Source organism: Trichechus manatus, unplaced genomic scaffold, assembly GCF_000243295.1.
Source record: "Trichechus manatus latirostris isolate Lorelei unplaced genomic scaffold, TriManLat1.0 scaffold00282, whole genome shotgun sequence".
NCBI classification, from domain to species: domain Eukaryota; kingdom Metazoa; phylum Chordata; class Mammalia; order Sirenia; family Trichechidae; genus Trichechus; species Trichechus manatus.
This window is the reverse complement of record NW_004444218.1, coordinates 1,514,831-1,533,029: the sequence shown is the minus strand read 5'-3', so window position 1 is coordinate 1,533,029 and position 18,199 is coordinate 1,514,831. Positions and strand designations below refer to the sequence as shown.

At 40.7% G+C, this 18,199-nt stretch overlaps 1 protein-coding gene across 1 annotated transcript in view; it reads right to left on the bottom strand.

Moving 5' to 3' along the window:
• Nucleotides 1-18,199, bottom strand: part of CLTCL1 (clathrin heavy chain like 1) — a 239,482-nt gene that overhangs the window by 157,331 nt on the left and 63,952 nt on the right. Inside the window, 1 exon segment of the mRNA XM_012559608.1 lies at nucleotides 8,901-9,098. Coding sequence (XP_012415062.1) covers nucleotides 8,901-9,098 — 198 coding nt within the window.

The following is an 18,199-nucleotide window of genomic DNA, read 5'->3' as shown; positions in this document are numbered from 1 at the left end:
ATACAAGTCCAACTAATTTTTGTGTGTTGACTATGTATCCTGCAACTTTCTAAATTCCTCTATTAGTTCTAGAAGTTTTAGGATTTTCTATATATAGTTATATATCTTTACAACAATAAAAAATGTCAAAAAAATAGAAACGTAAAATAAATAAATAGTTCTTCTCTTTTAGAGATGCATAAACCAACAAACCAAACCCGCTGCCGTCGAGTTGATACTAACTCATAGAGAACCTACAGGACAGAGTAGAACTGCCCCATAGAGTTTCCAAAGAACGCCTGGTGGATTTGAACTGCCGACCTTTTGGTTAGCAGCCACAGCTCTTAACCACTATGCTACCAGGGTTTCCTTAGAGATACACACTATATATTTAAGACGTAATATGTCTGGAATTAGCCTCAAGCCAATCTGGCAGTGAATGGGGACATAAATCAAAATTGGCCATGTACTGGTAAGGAACCATTCTTGGTCTCCTAACCAATCAAGGTATTTCACGCTTTAGCAGAACAGGATTGGCTGCTCTCTAGACAGAGCTGTACACTTATCAGTAAGTGGGTGTACGTTTTCTATATTGTCACTTTATTCTTAATTTGAGGATCAGTGTTGGGTTAATATGATGACACTGTGAATTCAACTCCAAATGTCATCAAGAATTTGTACCAAGGAATGCAAAATGGTACAACCATTTTAGAAAACGATATGGCGCTTCCTTAAAAAGCTAGAACAGAAATATCATATGATCCAGCAATCCCACTCCTAGGAATATATCCTAGAGAAGTAAGAGCTGTCACATGAATAGACATACACATACTCATGTTCACTGCAGCACTATTCACACTAGCAAAAAGATGGAAACAACCTAAGTTCCCATCAACAGCTGAATGGATAGAACAAACTATGGTACATACGCTCAATGGAATACTATGCAATGATAAAGAACAATAATGACTGCAAAAATTTCACAACATGGATGAATCTGGAGGGCATTATGCTGAATGAAATAAGTCAATCACAAAAGGGCAAATATTATATGAGACTACTATTATAAAACTCAAGAAAAGGTTTACACACAAAAAGAAACAATCTTTGATGGTTACGAGGGAGGGGAGGGGTGACAGAAAACCACTAAATAGACAATAGATAAGTGGTAACTTTGGTGAAGGGTAAGACACTACACAATACTGTGGAAGCCAGCACAACTTGACCAAGGCAAGACCTTGGAAGCATCATAGACACATCCAAACTCCCTAAGGGACTGAATTACTGGGCTGAGGTCTGGGGACCATGGTCTCAGGGGATATCCAGCTCAATTGGCATAACATAGTTTATAAAGAAAATGTTCTACATCCTACTTTGGTGAGCAGCATCTGGAGTCTTAAACGCTTGTGAGCGGACATCTAAGATACTCCACTGGTTTCACCCCATCTGGAGCAAGGGAGAATTAAGAAAACCACAGACACAAGGGAAAGATTACTCCAAAGGACTAATGGACGACACGTACCACAGCCTCCATCAGACTGAGTCCAGCACAACTAGATGGTGCTCAGCTACCACCACCAACTGCTCTGACAGGGATTTCAACAGAGGGTTCTGGACAGAGCTGGAGAAAAATGCAGAGCAAAATTCTAACTCACAAAAAAAGACCAGACTTACTGGCCTGACAGAGACTGGAGAAATTTGAGAGTATGGCCCCCGGGCACGCTTTTAACTCAGTACTGAAGTCACTCCTCAGGTTCACCCTTCAGCCAAAGATTGGACAGGCCCATAAAACAAAACGAGACTACATGGGCACATAAGCCCAGGGCAGGGACAAGAGGGCAGGAAGGAAGAGGAAAGCTGGTAATGTGGAGCCCACGGTAGAAAACGGGAGAGTGCTGACATGTCGTGGGGTTAGCAACTGTCATAAAACAGTACATGTATTAATAGTTTAATGCAAAACTAATTTGCTCTATAAACCTTCATCTAAAGTACAATTAAAAAAAAAAGAATTTGTACCCAATCTCCTAAGCATAGTAGGTCCTTAAACATTAATCACACTCTTTATAGATAAACATATACACACATCTGTGATGTTTTAAATAAAAAAGTAGAAGTATTTCACAAACATAAGACAGTGTTTTAATATTTTAGAACAGTAGATCCAAAAATAAGTCAGAGACTGTTAGAACCAGAAGAAGCGAAGACAGTGGTTGTTCTCAACTAGGGGTAGTTATCTTCCAGTCTTGGAAACAGGCAGTGGCAATTTTAACTGTGCAATGACTAGAGAACACTGGTAGCATTTATATGAATGATAAACACACAGGACAATCCCACTTTTACACCAAAAATACTACTGAGCTCTATTCCATATAAAGAAACAGAATCTGTAAAATCTGTAAAAAGAGAAGTGAAATAATACATCCAAAGCCAGTTTTGTTCACTAGTTTATAGAAATAACTCAGGACTCTTGATTTCTAGTGTAACTATTCTGATAAGTTATCCAGCTACACATTTAAACAGTTAGTGTAAGTTTAGAGTTAATAAAAAGAAAACAAGATACAATCTAATGATCCTTTTCAGTTCTCAAGAACTGCAATTAAATGAATCCAAATTCCAGTCTGATACTGGAGAAAACGTAAAAAGAAATTACTCATCTGACAGCTCTATGGTCTCTGTATATTAGACGCTTAGGGACAGTAAGGTCCCTGGGTTGCACAAATGGTTTGCACTTGGTTACCAATAGAAAGGTTAATGGCTCAAATCTCCCCAGCAGAAATGTGGAAGAAAGGCCTGGCAATTTACTTCCATAAGATTAAAGACTGAAAATCCTATGGAACACAGTTCTACTGTAACACACATGGGGTCGCCATGAGTCAGAGCTGACTCAATGGCAACAGGATTTTTTGGGTTTTTTTTTTTTGGTAGGGACAGGAAACTGACTGGGAGAGTTGCAGCTGTGTTTATACAGAACTGTTAGTGAAAACATCAATTGCTAGTATCAAAGAAGCCAGCAATGTTCAGGTTGCACTGAACATCCCTATGTTTTCACGCTTCTGTGCCTTTGTAGATGCTAGTCCTTTTTCCTTCTGTATGTCTCTTTCTTATTTCTTATTCACTGCCTTATCCTGGTGCCCAGCACAGTGCCTGGCACATGTATGCTACATAACTAATTAGTAAAGAAGTTACTTATTTTAGGCAGTTAGAGTTAGTTCACCTGTAGTTTAAGAATATATTTTATATTTCAAACTTTCCAACAAATCTTTCCCAGCTTCAGAAGGAGCTTTTTTGATGAGACCTATGAAAAAACGAGGATACTAAGGTTTTCCCAGAACTTACATGCTAGGACTAGGCTACTTCGGGGATCATTTAATAATTACATGTGTATAGTACTTTAGAGAACCTTCTCAAATGACACCACTGCAGCTTTTCTGTAGTATTTTAAAACCAATGCATAAGACCCTATATTTATTTCTGTTAAATGTCAACTAGTTGGATTCTGGCATGTCAAGATCATTTTGGACTCTAATTTTGTCATGGAACTTTGCTACCCCAGCTTTGTGGCATCTTCCTCTCTTCCAGCCAGCCAAGGGCGATGGTTATCTTCCTGGCATGGGGGCCACCAGCAGGCTTTAAGCAAGAGCAGTGGAAGAAGAAAATGTGAGAGAAGAAACTAAAAGCAGCAGATTAGGCGGAGAAGCAAGGGGGGGAAAAAAAACCAACAGGAAAAGCAAGAGAAAGCAAACAAATACTAACAGAGTGGAGTGACAGGGTGTCAAAAACTACTGTCCCAGAGTTATATTAATAAACAGTTGTTGTCAGTTGCCATCAGGTTGATTCTGACTCATGGCGACCCTACGTGCACAGAGCAGAACTGCTTCATAGGGTTTTCAAGGCTGTTACCTTTTGGAAGCAGATTGCCAGGCCCGTCTTCTGAGGTGCCTCTGGGTGGGTCTGAACTCCCAACCTTTTGGCTAGTAGTCAAGTGCGTAACCATTTGCACCACCCAGGGCTCCTAATAAACACTACTGTTAAACATATCCTGTATCTGGATACACTCTTGAAGATAGATCTTTATATATATATATATGTTTTCTGTACGATGATTCAAGACATCTTTGTGCCTCAGTTTCCTCATCTAGAAAACAGAGATAATAATAAAACTATCTCATGGGATCGCAATGATTTAACATGAAGCACCTAGCCTCTTCTTCTCACCTGTGACATGTGAGTAGTAAATATTATCCTTCATAGGAGTGACAGGTGAAGGAGATGAGGTGAGTAAAGAAGTACTTTGCACAGGGCCTGGACCAAGCCTTTGTTCAAACACAGGCAGCCAGTCTTGATTTTCCTGTAGCACAAATACATTACGAGAGCTAGAGATAGCCATGGAGTTGATTAACACTCATAGCAACCCTGTAGGACACAGTAGGACTCCCCATTGGGTTTCCAAGGCTATAATCTTTAAAGAGGCAGACTGCCACATCTTTCTACCACAGAGCAGCTGGTGGGTTGTAGCAATCGGGCGCTACTGTGCCATTAGGGCTCCTTAAAATCTTTACAGAAGCAAACTGCCACATCTTTCTCCCGGAGTGGCTGGTGGGTCTGAACTGCCAACCTTCTGGTTAGCAGCTGAGCACCTAACCAGTGTACCACCAAGGCTCCTTTTAAAACAAATTGAGACCTTATTAAAAAGCTAAAATTCGTGTTCTTATATTGGAAGGGTGTTATGAAAACACACACTTTGACGACCCTCCCCAACGAGACACCCTCATGACCACAGACCAGTCACAAACTCTGGTGTCAGAATCAAAAGACCCAAAGAGGGAACTTCATATCAGACACAAGTGGATTTCAGCTGCTAAACAAAAGGCTGGCATTTGAACCCACCCAACAGCTCCTCAGGAGAAAGAACTGGTGATTGGCTCCCATAAAGATTACAGCCTAGTGAGAAAAAGTTTCAATTCTCCTGGAATCCAGATTTCTGGGGACAACGGAGTTTGAGTAACACACCCAAACCATTTCCCTTAGATGTCCTTTTGAATCTTGAGCCTTGAAGAAACTGGTCTCCTAAAAGTCACCTTTAAGTCACACAATAGCCTGGTAAGCACCTTAGTGAAGACAGTTTTGCCTTAGACACTGGGCTCTTTTAAAGAGTTATCTATGTGCAGTCAGTTTCTAGAAGCAGAAACTCCACAGTCTCTTTTAGGGTAAACTGCTATATAAACACTGTTCTGGCCCTTTTCCATGGCAATGTCGATAAGATGGGATATAAGAATTCTTGTAAGTTCTTTTTATCTTTGGAACATTTTTGACTCCCTAGTAGTAACATTTTTTCCCCATGTGTCTGTCAGTTTGTCACACTGTGGGGGCTTGCGTGTTGCTGTGATGCTGGAAACTATGCCACCGGTATTCAGATACCAGCAGAGTCACCCATGGTGGACAGGTTGCAGCTGAGCTTCCAGACTAAGACAGACTAGGAAGAAGGACCCAGCAGTCTACTTCTGAAAAGAATTAGCCAGTGAAAACCTTATGAATAGCAGCAGAACATTGTCTGATATAGTGCCGGAAGATGAGCCTTCAGGTTGGAAGGCACTCAAAAGACAACTAGGAAAGAGCTGCCTCCTCAAAGTAGAGTTGACCTTAATGATGTGGATGGAGTCAAGTTTTCCGGACCTTCATTTGCTGATGTGGCATGACTCAAAATGAGAAGAAACACCTGCAAACATCCATTAATAATTGGAACGTGGAACGTACAAAGTATGAATCTAGGAAAATTGGAAATCATCAAAAATGAAACGGAATGCATAAGCATCAGTATCCTAGGCATTAGTGAGTGAGCTGAAATGGACTGGTATTGGCCATTCTGAATCAGACAACCATATGGTCTACTACGCCAGGAATGACAACTTGAAGAGGAATGGTGTGCATTCATCGTCAAAAACAACATTTCAACATCTATCCTGAAGTACAATGCTGTCAGTGATAGAAAAATATCCATACACCTGCAAGGAAGACCAGTTAATACGACTGTCATTCAAATTTACGCACCAACCACTAAGGCTAAAGATGAAGAAGTTGAAGATCTTTACCAACTTCTTCAGTCTGAAATCGATCAAACATGCAATCAGGATGCACTGAAAATTACTGGTAATTGGAACGTGAAAGTTGGAAACAAAGAAAAAGGATCAGTATTCGGAAAATATGGCCTTGGTGATAGAAATGATGCCGGAGATAACATGATACAATTTTTCAAGACCAATGACTTCTTCATTGCAAATACCTTTTTTCACCAACATAAATGGTGACTATACACATGGACCTTGCCAGATGGAATACACAGGAATCAAATCAACTATATCTGTGGAAAGAAACGATGGAAAAGCTCAGTATCATCAGTCAGAATAAGGTCAGGGGCCAACTGCGGAACAGACCATTAATTGCTCAGATGCAAGTTCAAGTTGAAACTGAAGAAAATTAGAACAAGTCCACGAGAGCCAAAGTACAACCTTGAGTATATCCCCCCGAACTTAGAGACCATCTCAAGAATAGATTTTACGCATTGAACACTAATGACCAAAGACCAGACAAGTTGTGGAATGACATCAAGGACGTCATACATGAAGAAAGCAAGAGGTCATTAAAAAGACAGGAAAGAAAGGAAAGACCAAAATGGATGTCAGAAGAGACTCTGAAACTTGCTCTTGAACGCCGAGTAGCTAAAGCAAAAGGAAAAAATGATGAAGTAAAAGAACTTAACAGAAGATTTCAAAGGGCAGCTCAAGAAGACAAAGTAAAGTATTATAATGACGTGCAAAGAGCTGGAGATAGAAAATCAAAAGGGAAGAACACGCTCAGCATTCCTCAAGCTGAAAGAACTGAAGAAAAAATTCAAGCCTTGCGTTGCAATAGTGAAGGATTCTATGAGAAAATATTAAATGATGCAGGAAGCATGAAAATAAAAAATGGAAGGAATACAGAGAGTCATTATACCAAAAGGAAGTGGTCGACGTTCAACCATTTCAAGAGGTAGCATATGATCAGGAACTGATCGTACTGAAGGAAGAAGTCCAAGCTGCACTGAAGGCATTGGTGAAGAACAAGCCTCCAGGAATTGACGGAATATCAACTGAGATGTTTTAACAAACGGATGCAGTGCTGGAAGGGTTCACTCGTCTATGCCAAGAAATTTGGAAGACAGCTACCTTGCCAACTGGCTGGAAGAGATCCATATTTATGCATATTCCCAAGAAAGATGATCCAACTGAATGTGGAAATTACTGAATAATATCATTAATATCACACGCAAGTAAAATTTTGCTGAAGATCATTCAAAAACAGCTGCAGCAGTATGTCAACAGGGAACTGCCAGAAATTCAGGCAGGATTCAGAAGAGGACGTGGAACCAGGGATATCATTGCTGATGTCAGATGGATTCTGGCTGAAAGCTGAGTACCAAAAAGATGTTTCCCTGTGTTTTACTGACTATGCAAAGGCATTCAACTGTGTGGATCATAACAAATTATGGATAACATTGAGAAGTATGGGAATTCCGGAACACTTAATTGTGCTCATGAGGAACCTGTAGACAGATCAAGAGGCAGTTATTCAGACAGAATAAGAGGATATTGTGTGCTTTAAAGTCAGGAAAGGTGTGCATTAGGGTTGCATCCTTTCACCATCCCTATTCAATCTGTATGCTGAACAAATAGTCTGAGAAGCTGGACTATATGAAAAAGAAAGCGGCATCAGGATTGGAGGAAGACTCATTAACAACCTGCAATACGCAGATGACACAATCTTGCTTGCTGAAGTGAAGAGGACTTGAAGCACTTACTGGTAAAGATCAAAGACCACAGCTTTTGGTATGGATTACACCACAACATAAAGAAAACAAAAATCCTCACAACTGGATCAACAAGCAACATCATGATAAACGAAGAAAAGATTGAAGTTGTGAAGGATTTCATTTTACTTGGATCCACAATCAACACACATGGAAGCAGCAGTCAGGAAATCAAAAGACACATTGCATTGGGCAAATCTGCTGCAAAAGACCTCTTTAAAGTGTTGAAAAGCAAAGATGTCACCTTGAAGACTAAGATGCGCCTGACCCAAGCCATGGTGTTTTCAATCGTCTCATATGCATGTGAAAGCTGTATGATGAATAAGTAAGACTAAAGAAGAATTGATAGCTTTGAATTGTGGTGCTGGCGAAGAATATTGAATATACCATCGACTGCCAAAAGAAGGAACAAATCTGTCTTGGAAGAAGTACAACCGGAATGCTCCTTAGAAGGAAGGATGGCGAGACTACCTCTTACATACTTTGGACATGTTGTCAAGAGGGCTCAGTCCCTAGAGAAGGACATCATGCTTGGTAAAGCAGAGAGTGAGAGAAAAAGAAGACCCTCAAGGAGATGGACTGACACAGTGGCTGCAACAATGGGCTCATGCATAACAATTATGAGCATGGCGCAGGACCAGGCAGTGTTTTGTTATGTGGTGCATAGGGTCGCTATGAGTCGGAACCAACTTGACGGCACCTAACAACAACAGTGGTAATGTTATCCCGATTTGCAAATCGTATACTCAATAAACTTCAGTCAATTTCTATTATTGGCTTAGTATGACTGAGTATGATTTAACACTAGAAAACCCTATGGGGCAGTTCTACTCTGTCACATAGGGTCGCTATGAATCGTATGGAGTCCAGGACACCTAACAACAACGACGCTTACGGCTGGAATACTGGAGCATTGATCACCAGACTTCATACAGCTTTTCAAAGGCACCGAGATGGGCGTTTGCTCCCCTCTGGGTCATGAGCACTGAGGGCTCGGCCGAGTTTCAGGTGCTCACCGTCAGAGAAGCCCCGCAGATAGCGCTCCTTCAGAGCAGCCGCCGGAGACACGCTCTCGTGCCGGGGAGGCCGGGCCGCACGCGAGCCCGCCCTCGCCGTGATCCCCTCGCACGCGGCCCGCGGTGACAAGACTGGGCCCCTCTGGCTTCGGAGCTGGACCAGCCTCACCTGTAAGTGCTCCTAGAAGCGGATGGGGAGGGTCTCCGCCGTGGCGGGCGTGGAGCTGAAGCGGCGGCGGCACCTGCTCCCCTCGCGCCAGCTGAGGAGAGGTGGCGGTGAAGCGCAGGCGCACTGACCACCTCGTCTGCACCCAGATCCCTCCACCTCATCCCGCTTCCCTTCCCATCTGCGCCGCCTTCGTCGCGCGGGTACCCCTACGCGGTACTAGTCCCTCCGCCCGCCTGCGAAGGGTCGGCGAAAAGTAGTCCCGCACCGCGCGCGCAGCCGCAGTCCAGGCGATCCGGGTCCGGGACTGTACTCACCTGGTGCCCTGAGAGGTGGACGAAGTTGGGACTTTCCTATGCAAGTTCCCTGAGTGAGGGGTTTTCAGGAGTGGTAAACCAAGTCACTGAGCTGCTTTTGCCTTGGGCCTTCCATGTGTACAGAGGGGACGGTGGTGGCAGTTCTACCTCAAACTGGACGGTTGAGTTCAGGGCCATTTTTTCTTATTCAGGCATAAATATGCCCTATACACGGCAAAAGTGCCTCCAAGTGTGTGTTACAGATGGGTTTCTGCCTAATGCTCTGTCACGGCTCCCTTAGGAAATATATTTCCTGGCTCATTTTAAGTGAACACTGTCAGAATACAAGTGTGAGGGTCTACAAAGGTCATCTAGTGGCAGATGACCAACCAAAGACCAGAGAGGGCCACCCAGATTGCCTGTGGTCGCACAATGGTGGTAACAGGTCTGGAACTGGAGCCCACACTTGGCTTGCCCAGCGTTCATGGTTTTCCCCAGGCTCTATTTGAGGACATGTTTGCATGCAGATGACTTGCTGTCAGAGAGAGGGAAGCTTATGGCATTCCGCATGCGCACCCTCATGGTGCAGTTGGTATCCTCTACTTTACATGTTGCTCATTGGTCATTCTAAGAGATGATCCACCGTGAATAACACAGTGATGGTGCAACTACTGGAGCCCTGGTGGCACAGTGGTTAAGAGTGGCTGCTAACCCAAAAGTTGGCAGTTCAAATTCACCAGCTGTGCCTTGGAAACCCTATAGGGCAGTTTTACTCTGTCCTGTAGGGTCGCCATGAGTCGTAATCAACTCGATGGCAAGGGATTTGGTTTGTTCATTTGTTTTTGGTGCAATTACTGGCACAATCACTTGAAAATCTAGTAACCAAACATTTGTTGAAGGATAGAGCAGACAGTTCACTTTCAAATTAAATTTCTTTTCCAGTATTAACCGAAGGCCCTTTTTTATTAGCCAAGGCTTCTTCATGCTGCCCTTTCAACATCAGTGTGGCCTCATCTCCTAACAACAGAGCTGATTATTGTTGTGAGTAGTACTACATTTCCCAAATTTCCATATTTTGGCAATAATGCCTGTGACCCCAAGTACCCTTTACTCCAAACAGTATATAAACTCTTTTAGGACTAATAGTGTCATTCCCTAAATCACCTTCCCCAGGGCTTTTTTGAGTCAAGATTAAAAATTTACACCCTAAAAGAAAGAATTTTAAGAAAACTTTGGTTAAACAAAATGACAGAATTGGTCGTAAGTCAGGAGCTGGTCCAGTGTCTGTACTTGTAAAGGAACTAAATGTTCTGATTTGAAAAGGATTCTAATATTCTTACCATAGATGGGTAACTTGCCAAGTATTCCTGAAAAAAAAATTTTTTTAATGAGCAAAAAATTATGAACAAATAATTCATTAAAAAACCACAATTTTCAAACCTATATCTACTACCCATCTGTCAGTTTTTCATACCGCAGTGGTTTGCAGGTTGCTGTGATGCTGGAAGTTATGCCACCAGTATTCTGAATATCAGGAGGGTGGTCCATGGTGGACAGGTCTCAGAGGAGCTTCGAGACTAAGACTAGAAAGAAGGCCTGGCAATCCACTTCCAAAAATTAGTCAATAGAAACCTTATGGATCACAGCAGAGCATTGTCCAACTCGCTTGCTTTGGACACACCATCAGGAGAGATCAAACACTGGAGGAGGACATCATGTTTGGTGAAGCGCAGGGTCAGTGAGGGTGAGGGAGACCCTCGGTGAGATGGACTGGCACAATAGTCACAAGGGTGGACTTGAAGAGGTCAGCAATTATGAGGATGATACAGGAAGGACCTGGCAATGTTTCATTTTGTATATAAAGTAGTCATGAGTCAAAGTCAACTCGACAGCAGCTACTTATCTACCTCTATCATTCCTTTAGCCTATCAGATCAGTAAAGGTCAAAAACTTTCATAACACTGTGTTGGCAAGGGTGTGAAGAGGGTAATGTGGTGAAATCTATGCATACACGTTTAGTAATTTCACCTAGGGAATACATCCTACAGTGATTCTTGTAGACCTTCATCCTGCAAATAAAATTCAAGGAAAAGAAGCAGCTCATGGTGAAAAACAATAACCATTCAAGGAAACACGGCACCACAAGCAAGAATCAGGAGAACAAGAAGCAGCAGTACAGACCCACAAGGATCAAGATGATGCAATTATCAGAAACAGACTTTAAATTACTATATGTAATATGTTTAAAAACCTAAATGACAAGGTTAATAATACATGCAGGCAACCTGAGACTATAAAGAGTGACCAAGCAGATTTTAAAAAGAACCAAATAGAAGTTCAAGAAATAAAAAAAGTAATAGAGTGCGGTAAACCGACCAAGATACATTGTAAGTGGGTGCAAAATGTTGAATGATATTATTGTGAGGTGAATAAAATGAAAATAGAGGAAGGGCAAGAATGGGAGCTATATCAATCAAATCCAGCCCGGAGACAGAAACCACACCAGTTACTCAGAGAGAATTAAATACAAACTAGCCGTAACAGGAAATAAAGTTGTTACTAGGTATCTGAAAGGATAAAAAGAGAACCTCAGCTTATGGTGGAGGTACAAGTGCAAGAAGCAGCTGCCTCCCCCCGCCCCCCACCCCAGAGCTCAGGAATGAATGGCAGGAAGTTGGAATTACTGCAATTTAGAGGAACTGCTTCTGGCAGTTCCCTGTTGATGTATGACTAGAGTCGTTTTTGAATTATCTTCAGCAAAATTTTGCTAGAATGTGATATTAATGATGTTGTTCAATAATTTCTGCATTCCATTTGATTGCCTTTCTTTGGAATGGGCAAAAATATGGATCTTTTCCAGTCAGTTAGCCAGGTAGCTTGTCTTCCAAATTTCTTGATGAGTAAGCACTTCTAGTATTGTATCCATTTGTTGAAGCATCTCACTTGTTGTGTGCCGTTGATTCCAACTCATAGCGACCCTATAAGACAGAGTAAAACTGCCCCATAGGGTTTCCTAGGGCTTTTTCTTGTGTACAGCTTGGTGGCATCAGTTACATTAGTCAAGCTGTGCATACTTCACCCCTATTTGGGGCTACCTTTCCCATCATCATAAACAAAAAGTGAGTACTATCTAGAGAATGATTCCCTTCTTCTCCCCACTACACCCCTGGTAACCACCAGTGAACATTGGTCTCTGTATATGTACCTCTTCTTGGCATTTCATAAAAGTGGGATCATACAATATTTGTCCTTTTGTGACTGACTTATTTCATTCAGCATAATGTCCTCCAGGTTCATCCACATTGTAAGATGTGTCAGGAGCTCATTTTTCCTTATATCTGTGTAGTATTCCATTGTATGTATGTACCACATTTTGTTTATCCATTCATTCATTAATGGGCATCTTTTTACTATTGTAAAGAGTGCTGCAGTGAACATAGGTTTGCATACGTCTGTTTGTGTCTCTTCAATTAGATCCCTAGGGTGTATACCTAGGAGTGGAATTGCTGGATCATAAGATAGTTTATTTTTAGTTTTTTGAGTAATCGCCATACTGTTTCCACAGTAGTTGTACCATTTTATGTTCCCACCAAGGGTGGATAAGGGTTCTCTCTGAGTTAAAGAAATACCACAAGTGGGTGGCTTTAACAAACAGAAATTTATTTTCTCAAAGTTTAGGAGTCTAGAAGTCTGAATTCAGGACACTGGCTCTAGGGAAGTGTACTTGTCTCTTTTCGGCCTCTGTTCCTTGGTTCCTTGGAGATCTTCATGTGACGATCTTCATGTGGCATGGCATCTATCTCCGCCATTTCTGCTTCTTCTCTGTGCCTAATATGCTTGTTTTATATCACAAAGGTGATTGGCTTAAGACATGCCTACACTGATATGGCCTCATTAACATAACAAAGAAAATCCTATTCCCAAATGGGATTACATCAACAAATATAGGGGTTAGGATTTACAACACATATTTTTGTGGGACATGATTCAATACATAACAGGTTCCAGTCTCCCCACATCCTCACCAACATTTGTTGTTTTCTGTTATTGTTTTTTTTTTATCAGTGACATTTTAGCAGGGGTGAGGTGGTATCTCATTATAGTTTTGATTTGCATCTCTCTAATGGCTAATATGGAGCCCTGGTTGTGGGCACAGTGGTTAAGATCTTGGCTGCTAATCAAAAGGTCGGCAGTTTGAATTCACTGCTCCTTAGAAACCCTATGGAGCAGTTCTACTCCGTCCTATAGGGTTGCTATGAGTTGAAATCAACTCAATGGCAACGGATAATGGCTAATGACAGTGAACATCTTTTCATACGTTTGTTGACCACTCGAATATCCTCTTTGGTGAAGTGTCTTTTCATTTTGTATCCATTCTGCCACTGCTTGTCTTTTGACTGGGAGCATTTAATTTGTTTACATTCACTGAAATTATTGATAAGGGAGGATTTACTTCAGCCATTTTGTTACACCTTTTTCTGCGTGTGAGATTAGTGGCTTCTTCCTCTACCTTCAGCGCTGAGCTCTTTTTAAATATAGATTTTCTTTTCCTTTTATTTAGTATTGTTTTGTGATTAGTATTTAGAGTGTTTTTTGTTTCCCTTCTATATTTTGGCAAGTAGTTTTATTTACTTTCTTGTGGTTACTGTGAAGATTACATTTAAGATTCTACATTTTAAACAACCTGTTATATCTTGAAACCGCCTTAACTTCCTCAACATATTAAAATTCTATATCTACACCAATCATCTCCCATTTTATTTTGATGTTGTCATCAGTTGCAACTTTGTATCTAGGTTTCCCTGTAATCTATGTTTACATTAATTTTACTATTGTATGTATTCAGGTGGCTGTTAAGCGTCATTACTTTTCTTTCTGGAGGACTACGGTATTTCTTGTACAGCCGGCCTGGCATTAACAAATTCTCTTAATTTTCGTTTATCTGGGCATGTTTTAATTTCACCCTCATTTGCGGACTGGAATTTTACTGGATATATTATTCTTGGCTGACAGTTGTTTTCTTTCAGCACTTTAAACATGTCGCCCCATCGCCTTCTTGCTTGCGCAGTTTCTGAACAGAAGTCAGCACTGAACCTTATTGGGCTCCCATTTTCTGTGATATTTCACTTTTCTCGTGCTGCTCTTAAATTTTTCTCTTTGTCCTTGGTTCTCAAGAATTTAATTATGATATGCCATGGTAAGTTTCTTTTAGGATTCATTCTGTATGAGTTCATGGTGCTTCTTGGATGGGAAAATTCCCATCTGTCATGATGTTTGGAAAATTTTCTGAGATTGTTTGTTCAAATATTTTTTGTGAGCCTACATCTCTTTCTTCTTGCTCTGGAACTCCCATTACGTGTGAAACATTCCTTGTAATGAAGTCCCACACATCTCTTAGACTTAGTTCATTTTTTGTCATTCTTATTTCTGTTTGCTTTTCTGACTGAAAAATCTCACAGGTCCAGTCTTTGAGTTCACTGGTCCTCTCTTCTGTCATTTCAGTTCTATTTCTGTGCTCTTCCATGGTGTTATTCATATCTATTACTTTGCTTTTAAGTTCTGTATTCCTAATATTTTGAAAGATGTCTATCGCTTTGTTGACATTTTTGTTTTGTTCTTGTATTGTTTTTCTGATTTCTTTTAGCTCTTTATTCATGTCTTCCTTTATCTCTTTGAGCATTTTTAGTACTAATGCTTTGAAATCTTTGTCAAGTAACTGCATTGTTTTTTCTTCCTCAGGGATTACTTCTGACCCCTTACTTTGTTCGTTTGTTTGTGCCATTCTTTCCTGTCTCTTCGTATGTTTTATAATTGTCCGTAGCCTATCAGGTTTATTTGTTTATTTATTTTTACTTTAGAAGACCAGGAGATTAGCTTCTTTCCTTTCTCTTTAGAATGCTCTTCTTGCTTTTTGGTGTTTCCCAGGGTCCACAGGGTCTTCTGTTCTAGCCATTAAGCATAGCGACATATACTGCTAATGGGAGTACCAAAAGGAGAGAAGAGAGAAAGGAAAAAAAAATGCAAAGAAATACTGGCTGAAAACTTCCCAGATTTATTGAAAAAGTAATCATCTACACATGCAGGAAGCTCAACAAACTCCCAATAGGATAAATGCAAAGAGATCCACAGACACAGCATAGAAAAATGCTGAAAGTCAAAAACAAGGAAAAAATCTTGAAACCAGCAAGAGAAAAATGACTCATTATTTACAAGAGACCACCAATAAGATATACAGCTGATTTCTCAGTGGAAACTATGGAGGCCAAAGGACAGTTAAATGCTCTGAGAAAACTGTGAACCCAGAATCCTATAGTCAGCAATGTATCTTCCAAAAATGAAGGTGAAATAAGGACTGTCCCAGATAAACAAGAACTAAGAGAATTTGTTGCTATCATACCCCCTTATAAGAGATACTAAAAGAAGTTCTTCAGTCTGAGAGCAGGTGACCCAGATGGTTAATTCAATATGCACAGACACACATGAGCACTGTTAAAGATAATTATGTAATTATAAAAGAAAGTATAGGAGTTTGGAGAAAGATGGCAGCAAAAGCAGTTGCACACTCCCAAACTCCCATTAAAACACCACAGAACATGAGCAGAAAATCGCAGAACCAACCTTGCCAGAACTCTGGACACCGGTCAAAGGGTTATAGCAACTAAGCAAACCTTGAATCACTAAAACAAGTGCCATCTAAATGGTAAAACATCTTTGCCTGTGCCTCTCACTCCGAAGCTCAGTGTAGCCACCTCAAAGCATCAGTGGCCAGCATTCCCAGAGAGAGTCTCTTCTCTGGCTCTAGATGGAGCGTTGCAGACTTTATTTGCTAATTCTTTTATGCTTCTGTTCTAACCTGTGTGGGGACTGCCTGAAGGACTGAATCAAGGAACTCGTGTCAGTATGACCTGTCTTGGAGCCAACACAGGGCTAAGGGGAAGGCTGTAACCACCTGTAGCCACTTGTGGCTAAAGAGTATAATTAAAGCATACAATAGACCCCTAAAGACTGGGAGGGGAAGCCAAGGAGAGAGATTATTTTCGACATTAAGGGTTTCATAAGCACTGTGTATATGGGGGAGTTGAAAAAACCACATGCATGCCTAGGGCAAGCACATAATCAAAAATGACCTAAGAAGACTCTATGCTATCACCTCGGACTGATCCCTAGACTCAGTACAAGCATGGCTAAACGTTGAAGGAAGACTCTGACAGAGATCAAATTTGCAAAGACTACATTAGAGTTTTTTTTTTCCTTGGCATTCAAGGAAATCTCTTTCAAAATACTAAATGAACACAAGCTAAAAACAGACACTTCAGTGTCCACACACATCCAGGAAGGTAGTCTTTACAAAAATAATTAGGGGAAACCACTTAAGAAATAAAAAACTACATTCTTCAACAATTAGAACAAACAAACCCATCAAACCTTGGGGAAGAATTGTATTTCCACAGTTAGACCACATTCTAATACGCAAGTGTCCCAGGAAAAAAAAAAAAAATCAAAAGGCATGTGAAGGACCAGGAAAGAGAATAGCTCATTCAAGAAAACAATATAAAGTGACTGAACCATAATACTCCCCAGCATATTTTCTCCTTTTCAAAATGGGCAACTGAGAGTTTGACATAACTAATGCCACGACGAATCTGTAAGTATTTTTTCTTTTTTCTTTGCCTTCTCCTTTTTGCACACCTTTTTAATGACTTTGTTTTGCTCTGTCCAGCCACCTGTGGCTTACGACCACCAACAGGAAGATTAGAGCCTAGATGTCAGATATGGAAACATCTGGCAGGTTATCTCTTTAATATGATAAAGAGTCTCTTGTAATTACCTTACAATGTATAACAACACTTCTAACCCTTGTAAAAATTATATATAAGCTCTAATGCAAAAATGCCTTTGGGACTCCATAGAGACAGCCTGCGTTGCCGTTGGATCCCCAGTGGTGTACATTCCCTAAAATGAAACTTTCTCAATCTTTCTGTCTTGGAGTACGTTTCATTGGCTCAAATGCTCCAGGGCATGTACCCTATTCGGGTAACATAACCAAAACTATCCCTGTGGAATCCCAGATGATGCACTTACTAGACAAAGACTTTAAAGCAAGAGTACTAAATATGGCCAAAGAGCTAAGGAAGAACGTGAAGAAAGAATGAAATGAATTCAGGAAAATAATATATGAATGCAACGAGAATCCAAAAAAGAAAAGAAAAGAAATTATAAAAAGGAATCAAAAAAACTACTGGGCCTGGTAGAACGGAAGCAGTAAACACAATATTAGGCCAATTATCTGGATGTCCCATGAAACCATGACCCTAAATCTCCAAACCAAGAAACCAGATCCCAAGAGATGTTTGATGGTACATAAGCAGCCTCAGCAGCTACTCTTTTCTTTTTTCTTTTCGGTGTTGTTGTAAATATATCTATCACACAACTTTTGCCAATTTAACTTTTTATGAGTGTACAACTTATTGACAGTAATTACATTAATTGGCTGTGCAAACGTACCCTTAATCAATGCAATTTTTGCCTGGAATCTTAAAACCTTGCAAGTGGCCATCCAAGGTACAACAATTGATCTTTATTCACCTGAAGTAACAGAGGAAGAAGGAGAGTCAGGGATAGGTGGAGGATATGGAATGTGTGGCTAATTGCCTTCATGAACAACAGCCCCTCTTTACCATGAGACCAGAATTGCATGGTGCTTGTCTGCCACTACTGACCGTTTTGACCAAAGATGCTGTAGAAGAATCCTGATCAAAACGGGGGAAATGTAGAACAGAATTTCAAATTTTCCTGGACTCCAGATTTTCTGGAACCATGGAGTGCTGCTGAACTCCTGAAAATATTACCCTGAGATAATTTTTTTTTTTTAAATATTTTATTGTACTTCAGGTGAAGG